The 23,356-nt window shown below is 39.0% G+C and overlaps 2 protein-coding genes across 2 annotated transcripts in view; both read left to right on the top strand.

Annotated features, from left to right (window-relative positions):
• Nucleotides 1-3,408: 3,408 nt before the first annotated feature.
• Nucleotides 3,409-8,699, top strand: SMG8 (SMG8 nonsense mediated mRNA decay factor). The gene is made up of 4 exons (XM_030295179.1): nt 3,409-5,199; nt 5,965-6,110; nt 7,112-7,984; nt 8,413-8,699. The coding sequence occupies exons 1-4, from the start codon at nt 3,429-3,431 to the stop codon at nt 8,608-8,610; spliced, it is 2,988 nt and encodes a 995-aa protein (XP_030151039.1). The 5' UTR covers nt 3,409-3,428; the 3' UTR covers nt 8,611-8,699.
• An 8,828-nt stretch (nt 8,700-17,527) lies between these two features.
• Nucleotides 17,528-23,356, top strand: part of GDPD1 (glycerophosphodiester phosphodiesterase domain containing 1) — a 50,769-nt gene continuing 44,940 nt past the window's right edge. Inside the window, exon 1 of the mRNA XM_030296681.2 lies at nt 17,528-17,758. Within this exon, the coding sequence (XP_030152541.1) occupies nt 17,617-17,758 (142 nt within the window). The 5' untranslated portion in view covers nt 17,528-17,616. The remainder of the gene's footprint in view (nt 17,759-23,356) is intronic.

Genomic DNA, 23,356 nt, shown 5'->3' with positions numbered 1-23,356 from the left:
CTTGGGGAATCTGTACAATGTTTACAGTTAATATATACTATTTTTCCTGGATTTATAAGTCAAAGAATTGTTGAGATGATTTTAAATCAACAAAATCACATACTAAACATAGCATATAATCTACATGTGAGTCTGAGCCGCACATTGGGCTCTGCACTGACAGTGCGGAACCTGTTTGAGATTCTCTTTCTCTCTCTCTCTCTCTCTCTCTCTCTCTCTCTCTCTCTCTCTGTCTCTCTCTGCCCTTCCCCTGCTCTCTCACATGCTCTCTCTCAAAAATCAATAAACATTACAAAAATTTAATTAAAAAAATTTTTTTAATGTTTATCTATTTTTGAGAGAGATGGAGACAGAATGAGAGTGGGGAAGGGGCAGAGAGAGAGGGAGACACAGAATCTAAAGCAGGCTCCAGGCTCTGAGCTGTCAGCACAGAGCCCGGTGTGGGGCTTGAACTCACAGAGCTGTGAGATCATGACCTGAGCCAAAGTCGGATGCTCAACCAACTGAGCCACCCAGGTGCCCCTAAAAATTTAATTTTGTAATGTTTATTTATTTTTGATAGAGAAGAGGGGAGATGGCAGAGAGAGAGAGGGAGACACAGAATTTGAAGTAGGCTCCAGGCTCTGAGCTGTCTACACATAGCCCAGTGCAGGGCTTGAATTCACAAACCATGAGATCATGACCTGAGCTGAAGCTGAATGCTTAATCGACTGAGCCACCCAGGTGCCCCTAAAAAATTAAAAAAAAACAAACATTAAAAAACCCACTCCTACTCCTTTCTGAATTCTTGTTAGTAAATAAAAGTTGGTTGAGAAGCCTAATATAGCTTAATTTATTAAAACACCATCACCATGACTTAGGGTTCCATCTTTCCTTTGAGAATTAAATGAGATAATTCTTTCCCCCACCCAAGTTTTATTTAGATATAATTAACATATAGCATTGTATTAGTTTAAGACATACAACATCATGATTTGATATATGCATATATTGCAAAATTATTTCCACAGTAAATTTAGTTACATCCATCACCTCATATAGTTACAATTTTTTGTGATGAGAACTTTTTTTTTAAAGTAAATTCTACCCAAATACGGGGCTCAAACTAAACATTCTGAGATCAAGAGTCTCAAGTTTTACTGTCTGAGCCAGCCAGGTGCCCTTTTTAAGATGTTTTCTCTTAGCAACTTTCAAATATACAATACAGTATTGTTAAGTATAGTCACTATGCTGTACATTGCATCCCCAGACCTTACTTACCTTAATACTGGAAGTATATACCTTTTGACCACCTTCACCCATATCTGCACCCCCCACCCTGGCCCAGCAACCACCAGTCTGTTCTCCATTTATTTATTTTTTTTTAATTCATGTTTTAGGTCTATTTATTTATTTTGTTTTTTTTTTTAATGTTTATTTATTTTTGAGAGAGAGAGAGAGATCAAGAGTGGGGGGGGGGGGGGACAGAGGATCTGAAGAGGGCTCTGCACTGACAGCCATGAGCCCAATGTGGAGCTTGAACTCATGAGCCATGAGATCATGACCTGAGCCAAATTTGGATGTTCAACCAACTGAGCCACCCAGGCACCCCAAGTCTATGTATTTATTTTGAGAGACAGAGACAGAGACAGAGAGAGAGAGCACATGAGCAGGGGGAGGGTAGAGAGAGAGGAAGAGAAAGAGAATCCCAAGCAGGCTCCATGCTGTCAGTGCAGAACCCGACAGGGGTGCTCAGACCCATGAGCTGTGAGATCATGACTTGAGTCAAAATCAAGAGTTGGACACTTAAGCAACTACTGAGCCACCCAGGTGCCCCTGTTCTCCATTTCTATGACCTAGGTTCTTTTAGATTCCATATATAAGTAAGATCATACCTAAATGAGACAATTCTTGATAAGGATTTAACACAGAGCCATACACAAAGTAAATGATCTGTGTTTGTTATTATTTTGTCATTATTTGACATCACAAGTAAGAACTCATTAAAAACAAATTATCCAATTCCATTTCTATATCTTAAAGCCAAGAGTATTTTAAAAAAATGAATCTAGCCATTCAAACCTCCAATCAACTAAATCAAATATTGAGTTAAGGCTTTCCACATTTTTTTTCAAGGAAGCATTGTTCAATATTACAAGTTGACAAAAGTGTTCATTGTAGAAAAATTAGAAAATCGATAAAAATAAAAGATGAAAAGTACAGCATAGGAAGTATAGTGAATAATATTGTAGGGGTGCCTGGCTGGCTCAGTTAGTGGAGGATGTGACCTGATCTCGGGGTTGTGGCTTTGAGTCCCATGTTGGGTGTAGAGATTACTTAAAAAAATAATATTGTAATAACTATGGTGACAGAAGGTAACTATAATTATCACAGTGAACATTTCATAATATATTTTGAATCACTCTGTTGTAATGTAATATGTCAACTCTACTTCAATAAAAAAATTAATTTTAAAAAATAAAGAGGGAGGCACCTGGCTAGCTCAGCTAGTAGAGTGTGCAACTCTTGATCTCAGAATTGTGAGTTCAAGCCTCATATTGGGTGTGGAGATTACTTAAAAATAAAAAATCTTTAAAAGAAAATACAAAGGATATCTACCCAAAACCTGCACATAGATGTTTGTAGCAGCTTTATTAATATTTTCCAAAACTTGGAAGCAATTAAGATGTATTCTAGTATGCAAATGGATAAGTAAACCGTGGTACATCTAGGTAACAGAATATTATTCAACACTAAAGAGAAATGAGCTATCAAAGCATGAAAAGACATGGAGGAAACTTAAATGCATATTACTAAGTGAAAGAAGCCAAACTGAAAAGGTTATATACTGTATTATTCCAACTATATGACACTGCAGAAAAGGCCAAACTATGGAGACAGTAAAAATATCAGTGGTTGTTAGGGGTTGGAGAAAGGAAGAATGAATAGGTGGCACATAGAGGATTTTTAGGGCAGTGAAACTATTCGTTAGCATTTAGTTGAAATGCATGCTCTGATTCGGTAGGTCTGGATTGGAGCCTGAGATTCTGCATTTCTAACTCCCCCTTCGTCCTGAAGACTACACCTTCTATATCAAGATTTTAGAGCTTAAACTGAACCATTTTTCCATTTTTGCAAGTCACTTGACAAGCTTCTTTTGCAGTGTTTTTGTACTCCTTGAAATGCAAACCAGCTGTTTCCACTTTTTTTTTTTTTTTTTTTTTTTTTTTTAATCTCTCAATTCCTACAGTCCCCGGTTGAGGAAAATCTTAAACCGTGGTGGAGGAGTAGGGAAAACCACAAAAACCAGGAGAGGATGAGCGAGGTGCGGAACCTAAAAATGAGAGGAAAGCAGGAACTGAAGAAGCGGAGGAGGGTTTTTAAAGTTGGACGAAAGCCGGTTAGGTTTTCAGGGCGGACCGGAAAGAGTCCAAAGAAGTCTCTGCACCATGGCGGGTCCTGTCAGCTTGCGAGAGCTTCTAATGGGCGCTTCATCCTGGACCGGCTCTGAAAGTCCCGAGGGGTCCCCTACAGAGGGCGGAGGGAGCGTGGCTGGTGGACCCGAGCCTCCTTGGCGAGAGGATGAGATCTGCGTGGTAGGAATCTTCGGCAAGACGGCTCTGCGACTGAATTCCGAGAAGTTCTCACTTGTGAATACGGTTTGCGACCGACAGGTCTTTCCCCTCTTTCGCCACCAAGATCCTGGGGACTCAGGGCCTGGAATCAGGACCGAGGCTGGCGCCGTCGGGGAGGCTGGTGGAGCCGGAGACGCTGGGGCTGGGGCTGGGGCTGGGGCGGGGGATTCAGTTCGGGGAGGTGTAGCTACCGCTGAAGGGAACCGAACTGAGCCAGGCTCCCAGGACTACAGCCTTCTGCAGGCCTATTACAATCAAGAAAGCAAAGTTCTTTATCTGCTTCTCACTTCCATCTGTGACAATTCCCAGCTTCTGCGGGCTTGTCGTGCCCTTCAGAGTGGGGAAGCTGGAGGTGGCCTCTCTTTACCTCATGCAGAAGCGCACGAGTTCTGGAAGCACCAAGAGAAGCTGCAGTGTCTCAGTCTCCTTTACCTTTTCTCCGTTTGTCACATCCTGCTTCTGGTCCATCCCACTTGCTCTTTTGACATCACGTATGATCGAGTATTCAGAGCCCTTGATGGACTGAGACAGAAGGTACTGCCCCTCCTCAAAACAGCCATTAAGGATTGTCCAGTTGGCAAAGACTGGAAACTAAACTGCCGACCTTGCCCTCCTAGACTCCTTTTCCTCTTTCAACTCAATGGAGCCCTCAAAGTGGAACCTCCTCGGAGCCAAGACCCAACTCATCCAGACAAGCCCAAGAAGCATTCTCCCAAAAGGAGACTGCAGCATGCCCTGGAGGACCAGATCTATAGAATCTTTAGGAAGAGTCGCGTCTTAACTAATCAGAGTATCAATTGCCTCTTTACTGTGCCTGCCAACCAAGCTTTTGTGTACATAGTTCCCGGAAGCCAAGAGGAGGACCCAGTAGGCATGTTGCTGGACCAACTTAGGAGTCATTGTACTGTGAAGGACCCAGAATCTTTGCTGGTGCCTGCACCCCTTTCTGGGCCCAGGCGATACCAGGTGATGAGGCAGCATAGCCGACAGCAGCTTTCTTTTCACATTGACAGCAGCAGTTCCAGTTCTTCAGGGCAGCTAGTGGATTTCACTCTTCGGGAATTTCTATGGCAGCATGTGGAGTTAGTCCTAAGCAAGAAAGGTTTTGATGACAGTGTGGGCAGGAACCCACAGCCTTCCCATTTTGAACTTCCCACTTATCAGAAGTGGATCTCAGCAGCTTCAAAACTGTATGAAGTAGCTATAGATGGGAAAGAGGAGGACCTGGGATCTCCCACTGGGGAGCTAACATCTAAGATTTTAAGCAGTATTAAAGTCTTGGAAGGGTTTTTGGATATTGACACCAAATTCTCAGAAAACCGTTGCCAAAAAGCTTTACCCATGGCCCATAGTGCCTATCAGTCAAACTTGCCTCATAACTACACAATGACTGTCCATAAGAATCAGCTTGCCCAGGCTCTTCGAGTATACAGTCAACATGCTAGGGGTCCAGCCTTTCACAAGTATGCCATGCAGTTACATGAGGACTGCTACAAGTTTTGGAGCAATGGCCATCAGCTCTGTGAGGAAAGGAGTTTAACTGATCAACACTGTGTACATAAGTTTCACTCATTACCTAAATCAGGTAGCTAAAATTTTCTCAGCATTTTGAAATCAAAACTGAGCTGTGTTTTTATTATTTTTTTAAAAGATTATTATTATTATTTTATTTATTTTTGTAAGTAATCTCTATGCCTAATGTGGGGCTCAAACACACAACCCCAAGATGAAGAGTCGCATACTCTATTGACTGAGCCAGTCAGGTGCCATTTATTCTTGTTTTAAGAGAGGCTTTTCACTATGTATTGATAATTATAAAAAGCCCCACAGAAATTTAGTTGAATCAAATTTAAGTTTTCTCTCCTGTTGTAAAAAGAAAATAACAACTATGACTACTAATTATTTTCTTGTATTTAAAGGATGATCCATAGGGGATTATTAAATTAGAATTATTAAAGAGTATAAAGTTTCAGAAATTTCATATTAACATTTTTATTTTGGAGTTTTTGTTGAACTAAAATGAATTCATTGAAAATGTAAGGTCACCATGATGATGATAAAATGTACTTAGAACCCCTAAACATCTTAAAAAAAAAAAAAAAAGAAAAGAAACCCTAAACATCTAAAACTTTAGATTGAAAATGTGTATCATTTTAAGAATTTTCAGTGCTTCTTCTGTTATGTGTATATACTCAAGGTTTTGTGTTTTTGGTGTTTGTTTGTTTGTTTTTGTAATCTCATTTCCAAAGTACTGTTTGGAGAAATTTTGGGGTTAGATGCAATAGAATATAAAATAACTTTGACTCTGCATTGTGTGTGTGAAATTAACAGTAAGTGTTATGTTTTCCAGGAGAAAAACCAGAGGCTGATAGAAATCCTCCTGTGCTGTATCACAACAGCCGAGCTCGATCTACTGGTGCCTGTAACTGTGGAAGGAAACAAGCACCTCGAGATGATCCCTTTGATATCAAGGCAGCTAACTATGACTTTTATCAGGTAGACTCTGATTTTTTCATCTTCCTCCCTTTTTTCCTTCCTTCCTTCCTTCCTTCCTTCCTTCCTTCCTTCCTTCCTTCCTTTCTTTTTTTTTAACTACCATCTAAGTAAAAGTACATATTTTCAGAAGCAAAATATTTAGAAAAGTAGGGGCACCTGGGAGGCTCTCTCAGTTAAGCATCTGGCTCTTGATTTCAGCTCAGGTCATAATCCCATGGTTTATGAGATCAAGCCCCGCAACAGGGTCTACGCTGACAGAGTTGAGCCTGCTTAGGATCCTCTCTCTCCTCTCTCTCTGCCTCTCCCTCACTCACACTCGCTCTCTCCCTCTCAAAATAAATAAATAAACATTTTTAAAAATTTTAATTAAAAAAAGTTTTTTAAGTTTATTTATTTTGAGGGAGAGAGCATGAGTGGGGGGAGAAGCAGAGAGAGGGGGGAGAAAGAATCCCAAGCAGGTTCCGTGCTTTCAGCACAGAGCCCAATGCGGCTGTTTGATCTCACCAACTGTGGGATCATGACCTGAGCCAAAACCAGGAGTCAGACGCTTAACTGAGCAACCCAGGCTCCTCAAATAAATAAACATTTTTATTTTAATGTTAGAAAAAAATCTAGGAAAGTAAATGTGACTTGAGTGTGATATATAGACAAGGGAAAGTTCTTTATATGAACTTATTTGCTTACCCATTAATTTTTTTTTTTAATGTTTATTTATTTTTGAGAGAGACAGGGACAGAGCATGAGCAGGGGAAAGGCAGAGAGAGAGGAAGACACAGAATCTGAAGCAGGCTCCAGGCTCTGAGCCATCAGCACAGAGCCTGATGCAGGGCTCACTCACAAATGGTGAGATTGTGACCTGAGCTGAAGCCAGACGCTTAACCGACTGAGCCACCTAGGCACCCCTTACCCATTAATTGTTAATCTTGCTTTTTAGAGTGAAGAATCTGTTATTTTAAATGAAAAGGTCACAAAGTTGTTTTGTTTTGTTTCTTCCTCCATAGCTTCTGGAAGAAAAATGTTGTGGAAAATTGGATCATATCAATTTCCCAGTATTTGAACCAAGTACTCCAGATCCTGCTCCTGCCAAAAATGAATCTTCTCCTGCCCCTCCAGATGCAGATGCTGATAAACTTAAAGAAAAAGAACCTCAAACCCAAGGAGAGAGCACAAGCCTGAGTTTAGCTTTGAGTTTAGGCCAGTCCACAGATAGTTTAGGTACCTATCCAGCTGATCCACAGGCAGGAGGAGATAATCCAGAAGTTCATGGTCAAGGAGAAGTAAAAACTGAGAAGAGACCAAACTTGGTTGATAGACAGGCATCCACAGTTGAGTATCTCCCAGGCATGCTACATTCAAATTGCCCTAAAGGTCTACTACCCAAATTCTCCAGCTGGTCATTGGTTAAATTAGGCCCTGCTAAGTCTTATAACTTTCATACAGGTTTAGACCAACAAGGCTTCATTCCAGGAACAAACTATCTTATGCCTTGGGACATTGTCATCAGGACTAGAGCTGAAGATGAAGGAGACTTAGACACAAATTCTTGGCCTGCTCCAAATAAAGCTATTCCTGGAAAGAGAAGTGCAGTAGTAATGGGGAGAGGAAGACGGAGAGATGACATAGCTCGAGCATTTGTGGGCTTTGAATATGAAGACTCTAGAGGTCGGAGGTTTATGTGTTCAGGACCTGACAAAGTAATGAAAGTAATGGGAAGTGGGCCAAAGGAGTCCGCTTTAAAAGCCCTGAATAGTGATATGCCCTTATATATTCTGTCATCATCTCAGGGTAGAGGGCTAAAACCACATTATGCTCAACTTATGAGGCTTTTTGTTGTAGTTCCTGATGCTCCTTTGCAGATAATACTAATGCCCCAGGTAAGAAATATGACCCTTTTCTGTTTTCAGACAAAAAATGCTGATGCTTGTTTTGATTGTTTTTTAAAAAGTGCAGGATAATATCTAATATTTCATTAAACAGGTCTTAATCTTAAATACCTTTTATACCTAATCTAGTTCTTGAAAAATAAATTGCGGTGTATTTCTCAGTTCACACCATCAATTCACATTGTTTAGTTCAAAGGCAGAACTTGAAGTTAAAAATCTGTAGAAAAAAAAAAAGAAAAATCTGTAGAAAAATAGGATAATAGTTGAGACTCAATAATGTAATTTTGGATATGATTAGTTTACCTATTACCTACTTAATCTTATATGCTCTTTGAACTTACTGTTTGTTTAGGCACTTATCTTTCAGGTATTTCTTTAATGAAAAATGCAAAAATAAGTATATTGCCTTTACTTTTCAGGTTCAACCAGGCCCACCACCATGTCCAGTATTCTACCCAGAAAAACAAGAAATCACTCTTCCACCAGATGGCCTCTGGGTTTTGAGATTTCCTTATGCATATGTGACTGAGAGAGGACCTTGTTTCCCTCCTAAGGAAAACGTGCAGTTAATGAGTTACAAGGTGCTCCGTGGAGTTCTTAAAGCAGTAACACAATAAGTGTTTTATAGCCAGTTCCATCTTTTTTTTTTTAATTAAAGAAATATTTTTTTTCTAATGTTTATTTATTTTTGAAGGAGAGACAGTGTGGGGAGGGGAGGGCAGTGAGAGAGGGAGACACAGAATCTGAAGCAGGCTCCAGGCTCTGAGTCAATACAGAGCCTGATGTGGGCCTTGAACCCAACCCGTGAGATCATGACCTGAGCCGAAGTCGATGCTCAACTGACTGAGCCACGCAGGTGCCCCTATAGCTGGTTCCATTTTAAGGCTGATGTTTGATTTTGCTGTGTATGGGTTTGGTTTTTTTTTTCATTTTGTTTCTTTGTTTTTGTTTTGGTACGTGTATGCTGTGTTTCCTTAAATACAGAATGTGCTTTGGTTACAGGAGTTCAGTATTGATACAATAGTTCCACTCTTTCATGATGTTATTGATATTTATTGTAAACGGGCCTGTACCTTCTTAATAAACATTGGTTCTTGCAGGAAAGGACATAAATATCTGGTTGATACCTTTGGGTTTTTTTTTTTGTTTCTGTTTCACTGTCCATAATAAAACATGTTTCTATCATAACTGAATGTTGCCTAATCATGTTGAACCAAAATTTTGCTTTGGTTAAAAAATGATGTTTTAGCTGGGATTTTCCTTAAGATGCTGCTTCTGAAATTAGTTTCAAAACAAGATGATCCAGTAGGTTATCTGGCAAAAGTATGAGGATTAATTGCAAAAAAAGCCCTATTGTTTGGCTCACAATTCTAGTACCTGAGTCAAATTGTTTTGTTTTTGCCATTTTATTCCTGGACTGATGCGATAGCATATTTTAAAGGAATGCTATCTGAACTAATACTTTTTTTTAAGGCTTTATTATTTTTTTAAGTTTATTTATTTATTTTGAGAGAGCAAGAGTGAGAGCAAAAGAAAGAGAGGAGGAGAGAGAGAGAATCCCAAACAGACTCTATGCTGCCAGCTTGGAGCCTGATATGGGGCTTGAACCCACAAAACATCAGATCATGATGTGAGCTGAAACCAAGAGTTGGCTGCTTAACCATCTGAGCTACTCAGGTGCACTAAGGCCTTTTTTCTTTTTTTTTTAAGTAATCTCTACACACAGCCTGGGGCTTGAACTCACAACCCCGAGATCAGAATTGCTTACTCTACCAACTGAGCCAGGTGCCCCTGAAGTAAAACTTTTTAATCCAAAATAGTAATACACACTTTACCCTTTAAAAAGACCCTGGGGAGCGCCTGGGTGGCTCAGTCGGTTGGGCGGCCGACTTCGGCTCAGGTCATGATCTCACAGCCCGTGAGTTCGAGCCCCGCGTCAGGCTCTGTGCTGACAGCTCAGAGCCTGGAGCCTGTTTTGGATTCTTTGTCTCCCTCTCTCTGACCCTCCGCCGTTCATGCTCTGTCTCTGTCTCAAAAATAAATAAACGTTAAAAAAAAAAAATTAAAAAAAAATAAAAAGTTACCCTGTAAGAATTTCTGTATGTGAAACAACCACTAAATGATAGAGAGCCTATCAATCTATGGTTAACTTTCACCAGCGTCAACATGATGCTAATTTATCACCAATTAAATAAATACACGGAATAAGTGAACACACCAAAATTGTAGTGTAATTGATTATATTTTCCTGGAAACATTGATTTGAAATACTGGGTAAAAAGAATTGGAGATTTTAGTCTCAATACGTATGAAATACAGCATTTGCTTAATACATCTTGCTACCAACGTAAAGCAGTTATTTAGATTTTGATGTTAGGGGAGAAAATGTAATAGCCAATTTAGAACTGTGACTTAATTAAAGGTATTTTTATGCCAATTTTATTATAGTTCAATTAAGAGAAGGAGTCTGTGAGGGTGGCCCAGTCAGTTAAGCATCTGACTTTGACTCAGGCCATGATTTTGTGGTCTGTGCTGACAGCTCAGAGACTGAAGTCAGCTTCAGATTCTGTGTCTCTCTCTCTGCCCCTCCTCCTCTCACGCTCTGTCTCTCAAAAAAATAACATTGAAAAAAAATTTTTTTAAGGAGAATGTGAGCCAATATGAAAATTAACCTACATTTTTCTTGCATCCCATCTTTATTTTTCATCCTTTTAATTTATAATTACTTGTATATCGGTTTTAACAATCACAATTGCTTTTGTATTAAGCATGGTTCTTGGTTGGTTTTATTAAATAGGCTACTGCATTTGGAAATATAACTAGATTGCTCTGTAGGACCTGTATTAATAATGGTTTTGTTTTTTTTAGTAGCATCTAAGACTTGAATAACAAGTTGTATAAACTGGTAGATTAAAGAAACCGTAACAAAGTAGTTTGTAAGAAAAATTAGGTGTCAAAAGAGCAAACTCGTGCCTTTTCTTTCCTTTGTTTCTTTGATGTCATTCTATATGGAAAAACTTTATATTCCTGCTTAAATTAGTGATTTTCCTTAATGATTTTTGATTGCAGAAGCCACCCTAATTTGAACTTCTGAAACAAACTTTGTATGCTATTTCTATTTATAGCCTGCTTAAAAAACAGTTGCAGAACTTCTGCATGTTTGTTTTTATCCATAAATTGGCTCATAGAGTGTTGCATTAGAGAAATGTGGACTATGCAGTTTGTATCGCTTACTGCTTTTCTCATTACTGATACAAACCTTAGTCAGCAAACTTCAAAAATGATGATTTTATTAAAGAAATTATGTTTCTTCTGTAGCAGCTCTTGCATTGTCCTTTGCTTAGCAGATGTTTCTTTTTTTATGGAAATATAAGCAGATGATTCAAATTTTTTGATTTAAAAAAATTTTTTTAATGTTTATTTTTGAGAGAGAGAGAGAAAGAAAGCTCGAGTGGGGGAGGGGCAGAAGAAAGGGAGACAAAATCTGAAGCAGGCTTGAGGCTCTGAGCTCTAAGCACAGAGCCTGACACAAGTGTCAGGGGGGCTTGAACTCACAGATGGCAAGATCATGACCTGAGCTGGAGTCAGATACTTAAACAACTGAGCCACCCAGTTGCCCTGAAATTGATTTTTGAAAAAAATTTTTAATGTTTATTTTATTTTTGAGAGAGAGACACACACAACGAATCAAGCAGGCTCCAGGCTCCTAGCTGTCAGCACAGAGCCTGCCGTGGGGCTGGAACCCACAAACCAGAGATCATGACCTGAGCCAAAGTCCCACGCTTAACCAGCTGAACCACCCAGGTGCCCCTAAATTGTTTTGTTTTTGTTTTTGTTTTTGTTTTTGTTTTAAAGAATCACTAGGTCAGGAGGGACTTCACAGGATAACCTTTGATGTGTCTATGAAAAGTTGCATAGAATTTTAGGAAGTAAATTATATTTTATTCAAGGAGTGCTTATTATTTAAAGAACTAATATAAATCTTTCTGTCATGTGTATTATGTTATTCTGATTTTTCAAAATGGCTTCACATGTTGTATTAAAGTTAGGTTCCTCTGTACTACTTAAACAGGAAATCTGTATCTTAGTTGAAAAGCAAACAAGTTCCAAGAAAAAGTAAAACAAAGAAATTAGAAAAGTGGGACTAGGAAAGCCTGATTTACAAGAATAAAATAGCTACTCTTTATTGAATGGCACACAATAATAATAGCTATTTATGAATATCCACTTGTTAGGATATTACTACATGTTTTGTCTACATTGCCTCTAATCCTCAAAATATTGCAAGATAAATATTACCCCTATTTTATAGACCAAGAAATTGAAGGTTGAAGTGGTTAAATAATTTGTTCAAGGTCACATACCTAGGGAGTAGCAAAGTCAGAATTTAAACTGAGAACTCTAATTTTAAAGCTGTGCTCTTCCTTTTCAAAAAAATATAAGAATGAAAACTGCCAATTCCTCCAACTGAATGACTCTGGTCTTAAGACATATGAATGGGTGAGTTTTTAATGTCAGAAAAACATTTGGTATGATACCACCAAAGCTTCGTAGTTTCTTTTAAGACTATGAATCTTGATTCTGTCTAAAACTGTACTGAATCTTTTAATGTTTATTTATTTTTGAGAGAAAGAGAGAGACAGAGTGTGAGCAGGGGAGGAGCAGAGAGAGAGACACACAGAATCCGAAGCAGGCTCCAGGCTCTGAGCTGTCAGCACAGAGCCCGATGCGGGGCTCGAACCCATGGACCACGAGATCATGACCTGAGCTGAAGTTGGACACTTAACCAACTGAGCCACCCAGGCGCCCCCTGAGTCTTTATATTATACCATCTTTTGTTCCAGATTTTCTCCTGTATAAAATAGTACTATAGTAAATTGAAGCAAAAAAAAAAAAAAAAGAAAAAGAAAAAATCTACCACTTAAGAAACCTGGACAATTTACTTAATTCTTGAGTATTGTTTTCTCTAAAATGAAAAAGATAATTATTATTTATCACAATGGATATTTGTGAGGAGTAATAGAGGGGTACATACATAAATTTTTTTAAATGTTTATTTATTTTTGAGAGAGAGAGAGACAGAGTGTGAGTGGGGGAGGGGCAGAGAGAGAAGGAGACACAGATCCAAAGCAGGCTCCAGGCTCCCAGCAGTCTGCACAGAGCCTGAACAGGGGGCTCAAACCCATAAGCGGTGAGATCATGACCTGAACTGAAGTCTGACGCTCAACTGACTGAGTCACCCAGGTGCTCTGGCACATAAATATTGTTGATAATAACTATAATTTATCTTGAATTTACTTTTTAAAGGTATACCATAATTCTAATAGTTTTGGAGATGGTGAATAAATTTTGGTTAGTTTTAGTCCTACCTTTTATAATCAGGTAAACAGTGCCTAGTGCCTGCAAAACACTGCAGTAAGCACCATGATGTATAGCAGTTTTGTAGACTTGATTTGTACCTTTCCTCTTGTATCTTTCTGTGGTTTATTTATTCATTTATTTACTTATTTTAGTGTTTATTTATTTTGAGAGAGAGAAAGCATGAGGGAGGGGCAGAGAGAGAGAGACAGAGAGAGAGGGAGAGAGAGAATCCCAAGCAGACTCTGTGCTATCAGCCTGACCCAGGGCTCAATCCCATGAACCCTGAGATCATGACCTGAGCCAAAATCAAGAGCTGGAAGCTTAACCAACTGAGCCACCCAGGCACCCTAAAAATCATTTTCTACTTGAATAGGTATAAGACAAATTTCTAAGGTGTAAATTATATCCTATGCTTCCTTTTTATTCCACTCTTAGAGGACTATGTTACAACAGTTCATTATTACTCCCTTTTTCCTACTAAGTTATATGTACAGTACTTGAATTTCCAGTGATTTTTAGCTTTGATTTTATCCTAGCTGTTTTCTCAATATAAAAGTAAGACTACCTAATTTATAATCCCATTTAAAACATTGTTTTTTGTTTTGTTTTTGAATATATCTTAGATGTTTTTGTAAAACCAGTATGCAGTCACTATATCCCTTATTTTAAAAATGTTTAAAGGTAAGAATAAATTACTTGAAATTCTGTTGCTCTGCTAGTACTCTGTCAACCACTTGCAACATTTTAGTGAATATCCTTCTAGGCATCTCTATGCATTTATGCACATGCAAATATGTATTCAATTTTAAATAATTGCAGAGTACATCTTCTTTTGTAATGTACTTTTTTTCACTCAACAACATGTGGCAGCCATTTTTCCTGTCAATAAATGAAAGTATGTCATTAATGGCTGCATCATTTTCCCAAATGATTTACAGTCTGTCTTTTGTTATTTGATATTTAGGTTCTTTCTGACTTAGGGCTCCTACAAACAATAATGGAACATCATGATGCATTCATACCCTGTTTAATAATACTTGTGAAGCTTTCTTTGCAGAATAAACTGTTAGACCTTGGATTGTTGGGGCAAGGGATATACACATTTTGCATTTTGATACATATTGCTAAATTGCCCTACAGAAAGTTGAACCATGTTCTAGCCTAGTATCACATTCCCATTGTCATAGCTGGGAATCTTGACGGCAGTCTACCAATCTAATCACCAGTTTTCTTATCTTGAATAGTATCACAACGTAATTTATGGGTTCCTTCAGAACTCGGGTAAATGCCCTCTGATCCCAGTGATATATATTCCTAGGCAATTGCATCTGCTATCTAGTGCACTAATGATTTGGGCAGTGCAATTGGAGATGGGATTGAAATGACAACCTAAGGAATCATTCATTAATCTTTTATTTTTCAGAAGATCAATACTATCTTCTCCAACCAACCCCTTGAAGTTAATTAAGATTGGTGACCTTTATAACGTCAGTCACTAGGTGTGTAGTCTTAGGCAAACTACTTAACCTCTACAGACATCAGTTTTTTCTTTATGATGAAACAGGTCAGCTATTTCTGATATGCTTTATTTTTTAACATTTTCTCCCCTATGACAACTGATTGTACTAATTTCCATTCTTTTTTAAGTTTATTTTGAGTGAGAGAGAGAGAGAGAACAAGGGAGAGGGACAGAGAGAGAGGGACAGAGAAAATCCCAAGTTGAAATCAAGAGTCAGACATTTAACCAACTGAGCCATCCAGGCACCCCTTCCATTCTTGATTTAAATAATGTCTTATTAACTTTGGTGTCTCTTGTAAATTTGACTCCTTTATCCTAAAAGACATCTCTGGTCATATTGGTGCAATTTTTTTAAAAAAGAGGTTTTCTATTATTATTGCTTGCCTGTTCTTTAATTAATTTTAATTTTCTTGGGCCTCCAATGAAGTATATGTGGTCCTGCTTGGCTACTTATTTTGATATTTCTATGTACTTTTCCTAAATTTTTTGGTAATATTTTAGAGAAAACTATTTTTACTTCTGACATAATGCTTTACTTATACAGGATACTTTCAATGCTTTCATTTTACTTCATTAGATCCTCAAAATGCCCCTGTGAAGTTAGATACTACTATCCTCATTTTACAGATGTAGAAACTGAGGCTTAAACTAAATAATATGCCCAAAGTCAGTCAGCTATGCCCAAAGTCACTCAGCTTGCAAATGGTATAGCTATGTATATGGGTTTTAAGTCCAGAGCTCTAGCTACTAAGCCATAGGTAACTCTATACTTGAAGGCTAAATATTCTTAGTTACATATTTTTTCCAGAAAATATTTATCATATACATGGATCTATACTCATCAAAAATAGTAATAATCGGATTTAGAGAAAAGTTGCTTTCAGGTGAGATTATGCAAATATATATATGCAACCAGTGTATATGCTCTGTAGGATAGAATTTGGCAGCCCTAAGTACTCCCCTTAATTCTTAGCAAGGCAGTATTTTTCAACTCATGAATTTCCTTAAAGTGTTTTCATTATATGTATAGTGGGAAAGGAGGGGCAGAAAGAGAGGGAGACAGAGAATCCTAAGCAGGCTCCATACTGTCAGTGCGGAGCCCTATGCGTGGCCCAAAGCCATGAAACCCCGAGATCATGACCTGAGCCGAAGCCAGGAGTCAGAAGCTCAACCAACTGAGCTCAACCCAGGCACCCCTAAAATGTTTTAACTTAAAAAGTGTGGTTATATTTGGAAATTTTTATACTTAGTTCTTTTTTTTCCATAAAGGCTTTATCACGTCTCAGGATATTTTGATATTACATCAAGAAATAGGGGCGCCTAGGTGGCTCAGTCGGTTAAGCCTCTGACTTCGGCTCAGGTCATGTTCTCAAGGCTCGTGGTTCAAGCCCCTCGACAGGCTCTGTGCTTACAGCTCAGAGCCTGGAGACTGCTTCTGATTCTGTGTCTCCCTCTCTGGCTCTCCCCAGCTCACCCTGTCTCACTCTCTCTCTCAAAAATAAGTATTTTAAAAAGTTAAAAAAAAAAAAAAAAAAGGATGGGGCGCCTGAGTGGCGCAGTCGGTTAAGCATCCGACTTCAGCCAGGTCACGATCTCGCGGTCCGTGAGTTCGAGCCCCGCGTCGGGCTCTGGGCTGATGGCTCAGAGCCTGGAGCCTGCTTCTGATTCTGTGTCTCCCTCTCTCTCTGCCCCCCCCCCGTTCATGCTCTGTCTCTCTCTGTCCCAAAAATAAATAAACGTTGAAAAAAAAAAATTAAAAAAAAAAAAAAAAAAGGAATAGACTAGTGTGGTGGTAAACTGATGCAGAAATCTTTTTTTCAGCTACAGTTCTGAGCCAACTAGACCCCACCCAGGATTGACTCTAAGACTGGGATCAACTTGACCTTCACTGCCCTCCGGCATGAGGCCACAGACCTTTGTCCCACATTTTCCTTATATAAACCTGAAAGTATGGGTGAGAGGAAAACTAGTTGGGCCTTCTGGAATTGAGTTTCCTGTCTTTGTAAAACTTTTAAGTAATAACCTATAACCTTGTCAACATTGTCTTATTGTGAATAGACTTGCAAGTCAACAAATATTTCTTGACTGCCTATCCTGTATAAAGCATGGGGACTGCATATTCAGTGAAATGAGAGGAGTCTGTCCCTCAAATATTTGACTGATAAACTAGTACGTCTTATGTAAGTGTGACAATAGGGAAAGCTCTATCTCGGCTAGATAAATAGGTGAGTTTATTATGTATTTTAGCAAGCTTTAACTCCTCCATTGGTAACAGTTCTTTGTACTTCCTAGAGTAGGGGCTAAGATGTGTTCTGGAAACTTTCCTTTTTTGATGCGTATTTTCTAATTATGTCAGGCCTTCCTGAAGGCTATCTTTGACTAGCCTTTTCGGCATGAGTGATGGCAAAGACACTGGCAGGTTTCCAAGCTTTCGCCTCAGTTTGGAGCTTTTCTGAAGTGCTCTGGGACTACCACAGAGCTAGGTGACAAATACTCACTATCGGACTCTGCAGGCTCCTACCCAGCAGCCGGAGCGCGCCTGCGTACCGCAGCCCCTTTGTTGCTCAGGCGCTGGTGTCCGTCTGCGCCTGCGTGGAGGGCTGGCGCCTACAAGTGCGCTGCACCGCTGGCACCGGCTGGGGGCGAGCAGACCTCGAGCAGCTGCCGCCGCCGCAGCCGTTGCGACCGCCGCAGCGGAGTTCAGAGGGCCCGGAGGTGGGAGACTTCCCACACGGCGGCTGAAATGTCGTCCACCGCGGCTTTTTACCTTCTCTCCACCCTAGGAGGGTACTTGGTGACCTCATTCTTGTTGCTCAAATACCCGACCTTGCTGCACCCGAGAAAGAAGCAGCGATTCCTCAGTAAACACATCTCTCACCGTGGAGGTGAGAGGGGTCCCCAGATCCCGATGGCGGAGGTGGGGGAGGCTCTTTTCCCCACTAGAGCTTAGGGTCCTTTGGAGCTCCGCAAAAGGCAGGCGGGTGGAAATACGTGAGAGTTTGAGGAAGAATGGGGTGTGTGAAAGAGGGTTTTCTGGAGGTGAAGGCGATGTGACGGGGAGGTCTTCTGAGGAAAGATAAGGGGTCTTTAGACCAAGGTGGGGGATCTCTCGAGTGCAGCGGTGTCAGGGATTCTGTGAAGGAGGAAGGACTAGGGTGAGAATTAAGGGCAGATGGAGCGTTTCTCGGCAAATGGAAGGATGATCGCAAGGTCCCTTCCTATCAGCGAGGCACCAGGAGGGTGGGGGGAGCGCCGGGCAGAGCCAGGGTTACCCAGCTGGGGCACCTGAATGGACTGCTCTGAGCGGAACCAGTGGCTGAGCTTGTAGGGAGATCCGGGGCGACATGCTTCAAGGTTTGAGGAACTGCGTGAACCTGGACCGTGCTGCAGCCAGTTGTCTGCAGTCCTTGGGGCTGGTCCCACCCCTACCCCCGTCTCAGAGCACTGATAATTAAGAAAAGAGGGAAACCGAGTCACTGACCTGGGGACACTTCCCAAGGTCACAATTCGAGCTTGGGCTGGACTGGGACAGAAACTGGAGCATCCTGGTTCCCAAGGCTGCAAGCCTTCCACCAGTTTTGGGTTTTTTTGTTTTTATTTTTATTTTTTTAGCCCCACCCTGCACCTCAGCAATGACACCTGGATTTCCTAAAGACGAAAAGATGATGTCGTTTATGATAGGACTGTATTTGTTTAAAGAAAAAGAAGTTGTTTCTTGGAAAAGTATCTTACAAAGGAGCCTAGATAGTCCACCCTGTAGTTTACCAAACAGCAGGCCAAATCTTTGCTTCTTCGTTATTGTAGAATAATGTGTCTTTATTTCATTTCAAGCATGATGTGTAAAATGTTGTGAAATTGGATTAAGTCAATTAATTTTAACTGTTAAGAGCTGAATGTTAAACTAGGTTAAAACTGCTTGGAATTTACAGTCTAATAACTTGACATGGTAAATTCTAGGAGTTTACAGCCTAAAACTTGATGTGGTATCATAACACCTTTTTTAACAAGAATTGGCCAGGAATACAGTTTTAAATATCACAGAAGTACATTACCATTCTTCTGTATAATCTGTACAATTTTATGTTAAAAACAGTTCTAAAGAATGACTTCAATAGTTATGCTAGTCTCCTTACTCATGAAAAGCATCAGAGGTTTTAAGCGCTCACCAGCAAAATGCCATGTTATTGCTTATTTGGTTTATCTGTGTTTTAATTAGATACATAGTTAAACTATAGGATGACATGACCGCTAATGTACCTTCACTCATTAAAACCCCAAACCAGCTTTTAGTGTTTAAATTGTTGCCGTAGAAGCAATTTTCAATGGTAGTAGTCCTTTTATTTTGGAGCTAGGCAGTACACATACTACAGTTGTGGTTACTGATATAATTTTTTAAAATAGTTGCTTGTTCTCTTTTAAGTTTGTGTATGTATGTATGTACGTATGTATGTATGTATGTATGTATGTATGTATGTATGTAATTTCTACACCCAGTGTGGGACCTGAACTCATGACAGCAAGATCAAGAGTTGCACCCTCTTCTGACTGAGCCAGCCAGGTACACCATGTTTACTGATTTAAAAAAAAAAAAAAGGAAACTGTGCTTACTAAAAACCCAAACCAAAAACAAAACTAGATCCTCTAAAAAGCTATCTAAACTGTCATTATGGATGGTCTAAATTTTATTTTAGGATAAATACATGTTAATGTTTGAATTTTTGTGACATTCTACAGGTGAAAAAAATCAGTACTCTATTGAGGTTAAAATGTGCTAGATGAGCAAAGCCAGTATCAAAAACCAGGATAAGCTGGATTTCCAATGCTCATTTACTGTTGGAAATACTTCAAAAATATTTTTCTCTAGATATTAAGTCATTTCAGTTGTTTAAATTTCACCCTTTATATAGAATTTTCCATTCATTATTTGTAAATATGGCATCAGTATTTGTATATTCAAAGACATATAGCTGAAACTGTCATGAGAATCTTGTTAAATATCTGCAGACTTTAATCTGTTTGCTTATATGACGGTCCTAACGCAATGTGGTAAGTTCCTGTGTTGTTAGTGCTTTTGTTGAGTATGTGCACCAAGTAATACAATTGAATCTAGAGTGAATAGAGGAGATATTTACTAAAAAATACTTTGTAACTCAAGATACTAAATTTCTGGAAAATAATAGACGAGGAAGGAGTCCTCTCCTTGCTTACTCTGAAATTTTGTCTTGGACACTGCTAATAGCTATCACTAGTCTCCTTGTGTGTATTACTAACATTTGGGCTAATTCTCTCTTACCCTAACTTCAAATACCTGATATTTCATGTAAACTAGATGTATGGCCATTCCAAGATTGAAACATTGATCAAGGGGCACCTGGGTGGCTCAGTCAGTTAAGCATCCAACTATTGGTTTCAGCTCAGGTCATAATCTCATGGTTAGTTAGTTCCAGCCCCGCATCGGGCTCTGCATTTACGGTTTGGAGCCTGCTTGGGATATTCTCTCTCTCTCTCTCTCTCTCTCTCTCTCTCTCTCTCTCTCTCTCTCCCTCCCTCTCTCTCCCTCCCTCCCTCCCTCCCTCCCTCCTTCCCTGTCCCTCTCTCCCTGTCCCTCCCCACTCGTTCTCTCTCTCAAAGTTAAATAAAAACATTGATCAAAATATGTGTACAAAGTATATACACTGTGATTGCCATACCTTGAAACCCTTAATGTGTTCTATGTTGTTTGCTGTAAAAGCATTATCACCTGGGTCAAATTCTGAATTTATACCACTAGTTAGCTTTGGGAAGAAGACTTAGTTTCCTTATTTACAAATGGGGACTGTTTGCTTTGCTTGGTTTAGGTTGTTAGGAGGATTAGGTATATAAAATGTACTTGGGGCACCTGGGTGGCTCAGTTGGTTAAGCTGCCAGCTCTTGATTTCGGCTCAGGTCACGATCTCATGGTTGGTGAATTCGAGTTCTGCATCAGACACTGTGCTGATGATGCAGAGCCTGCTTGGGATCCTCTCTCCCCCTGTCTCTCTAACCCGCCCCTGGCCCTGCACGCTCATTCTGTCTCTTTCTGTCTCTGTCTCTCTCTCAAAAGTAAATAAATAAACTTAAAAAAAATTAAAAATAAATAAAATGCACTTTGAAAACTGTGAAATTGTTTAGAAATACCAATACGGATATGAGAGATCCACATATGTATTTTGCAGTAAATGAGTTGATTGGGAAGGAATAAACTCACCCTATACTTATGTTTTCAAAGTTTTAGTGAACATACTGCCTTTTACTAAGATTGATTGTCCTTGAAAGAGGAAATTAAGGTTTCAAAAATTAAATGCTATAGGCTTATTTTATTCTTGCCTCTTTAAAGCATACATTGTATTACATTATATTGTAATAGGATATGTTAATACATCTGGTTTCTTTTCTAGACTGAGTTCTTCAAGGGCAGGTTTCAGATTTTATTAGTGCTTCTGTCTCTCACTTCTAGTACAGATTTTAACACAATCAAAATAATAGCTTATTGTTTGCTAATTATCTACTGCATGCTAGATCCCTCCCATGTGTTTACTAAATTTTTGACCAAAGAACACCTTTTATAACTACAATGTATTGATGAAAAACCAATAAGATCAAAGATACACCCTTCGGATTAAATGGAGAGCAAGAAATGCTCTCAAAGTTCATTTTCTTAATTTCTCCATAAAAATATGAATTTTATTAATGTTCTTTGCAATTGCATAAGTAACTCGTTCATTGTAGAAAATTTGGAAAATTTAGAAATGAAAAAAGAAAAAATAATTCCTCAGACTTTACTATCAAAACACAATCTCTGTTAACATTTTGAAGTATATCCTTTAAATACATGTTTTCTGAATCATAATGTATTTACATTTATTTCAGATGCCGACTGAGTTGGATAGAGATACGATTGTAGGAAAGTAGGGAGATAACTTGCTTTAATACTCCTTAATCTATCTCTGTGAGCCAACTGAATTAAGCAACAGCCCTTTTTAAAAAGTCTATTTATTATGGTTCAATGGCCAGATAATTAAAAAAAAAAAAAATGACCAACCCATCAAATCTCCACCTTCCTAATCTTTTACCCTTGATCTTGAGGCAGAGTACTGTCACTATCTGGGTATCCTGCCACAGAATGATTTGGCAAGTGATTAGTTTGCCCTTGGGCACTGGCTGCTGCTGGGTCCTAAACTTTAATTGGTTGCTCAAGGAAGAAATTGAAGCATGGATTTGAGTCTCAAAAGTGTCGTTGGAAATAGCATTCTGGTCGTGCCTGGGTGGCTTAGTTGGTTAAGAGTCTCACTTCAGGGGGCACTTAGGTGGCTCAGTCTGTTAAGCCTCCAACTTCGGTTCAGGTTATGATATCATGGTTCATGAGTTTGAGCCCTGCGTTGGGCTCTGTGCTGACAGCTTGGATTCCGTGTCTCCTTCTCTCTCTCCCCGTACCACCCCCCCCCCCATCACACTGTATCTTTATCTCTATCAAAAATAAATAAACATTTTAAAAAATGAAATTATTCAATAAATCAAACAACAAAGTAAGTTCCTTCTCCATTTCTAAATTCATTTGTTCATTCAACATTTACAGTTCACCTTGGAAACAGTATATATATGACTTACATAAGAGCATAAAGAGCTTGTAAGGACTAGAGATGGCATATACTAAGAGCATTTCTCAATAGGGCTTCCCTGGAACACTGCAGAACTGTTTCTGTATCTCAAGGAGAAAAAAAACTAGTGAAATATGTATTTACAGGTATAAGAAAAATTAAACGCATCAATAGCACAAAAGCATAAGATATTCAAATCTGTATATTGATATTCAAATTGTATATTGATAGGCAGCATTTACCAACTAACTACCACATGTATGCTCTGTTTAATTATAAGTGGTTTTTGTTGTGTATCTCGTCATAATTTCAATAATTTTCCTTTTTTTATTTAAACATTTTTAATGTTTATTTCTGAGAGAGAGAGAGAGAGAGAGAGAGAGTGTGAATGGGGGAGGGGCAGAGAGAGAGGGAGACACTGAATCTGAAGCAGGCTCAAGGCTGTCAGCATAGAGTCCTTCTCGGGGCTTGAGCTCACGGACCTCGAGATCATGACTTGAGCCGAAGTCGGATGCTCAACCGACTGAGCCAACCAGTAACCAATAATTTTTCTATAATGATATTTTTTATATTTAATTTTTCTAAATCTGAATACAATTTAAGATATATGTGTAAGATATATATCTTAAGATATATATAATAGATAAATATCTTAAATTGTTAAGATATATATAATATATATATCTTAAATTGTATTCAGATTTAGAAAAATTAAATATAAAAAATATCATTATAGAAAATTTGGTATTGTATTCAGATCATTCAGCCATTGCCAATAATAAGTATATTTTAGTTTGCTTTGTTAAACAGGAAAGTTCTATTAAGTAAATGATAAATGACTCCATTATTAATAAGGCATCAGTAGGA

Source organism: Lynx canadensis, chromosome E1, assembly GCF_007474595.2.
Source record: "Lynx canadensis isolate LIC74 chromosome E1, mLynCan4.pri.v2, whole genome shotgun sequence".
Taxonomy (NCBI): Eukaryota; Metazoa; Chordata; class Mammalia; order Carnivora; family Felidae; genus Lynx; species Lynx canadensis.
The sequence above is the reverse complement of the archived record's forward strand: the minus strand, read 5'-3'. Positions and strand labels throughout refer to the sequence as shown.

Coding starts and splice junctions, on each gene's coding strand:
- SMG8 (XM_030295179.1), top strand. CDS start 3,429: ATGGCGGGTCCTGTCAGCTTGCGAGAGCTTCTAATGGGCGCTTCATCC. Junction 6,111..7,111: donor CTAACTATGACTTTTATCAG/GTAGACTCTGAT, acceptor CTTCCTCCATAG/CTTCTGGAAGAAAAATGTTG. Junction 7,985..8,412: donor AGATAATACTAATGCCCCAG/GTAAGAAATATG, acceptor TTTACTTTTCAG/GTTCAACCAGGCCCACCACC.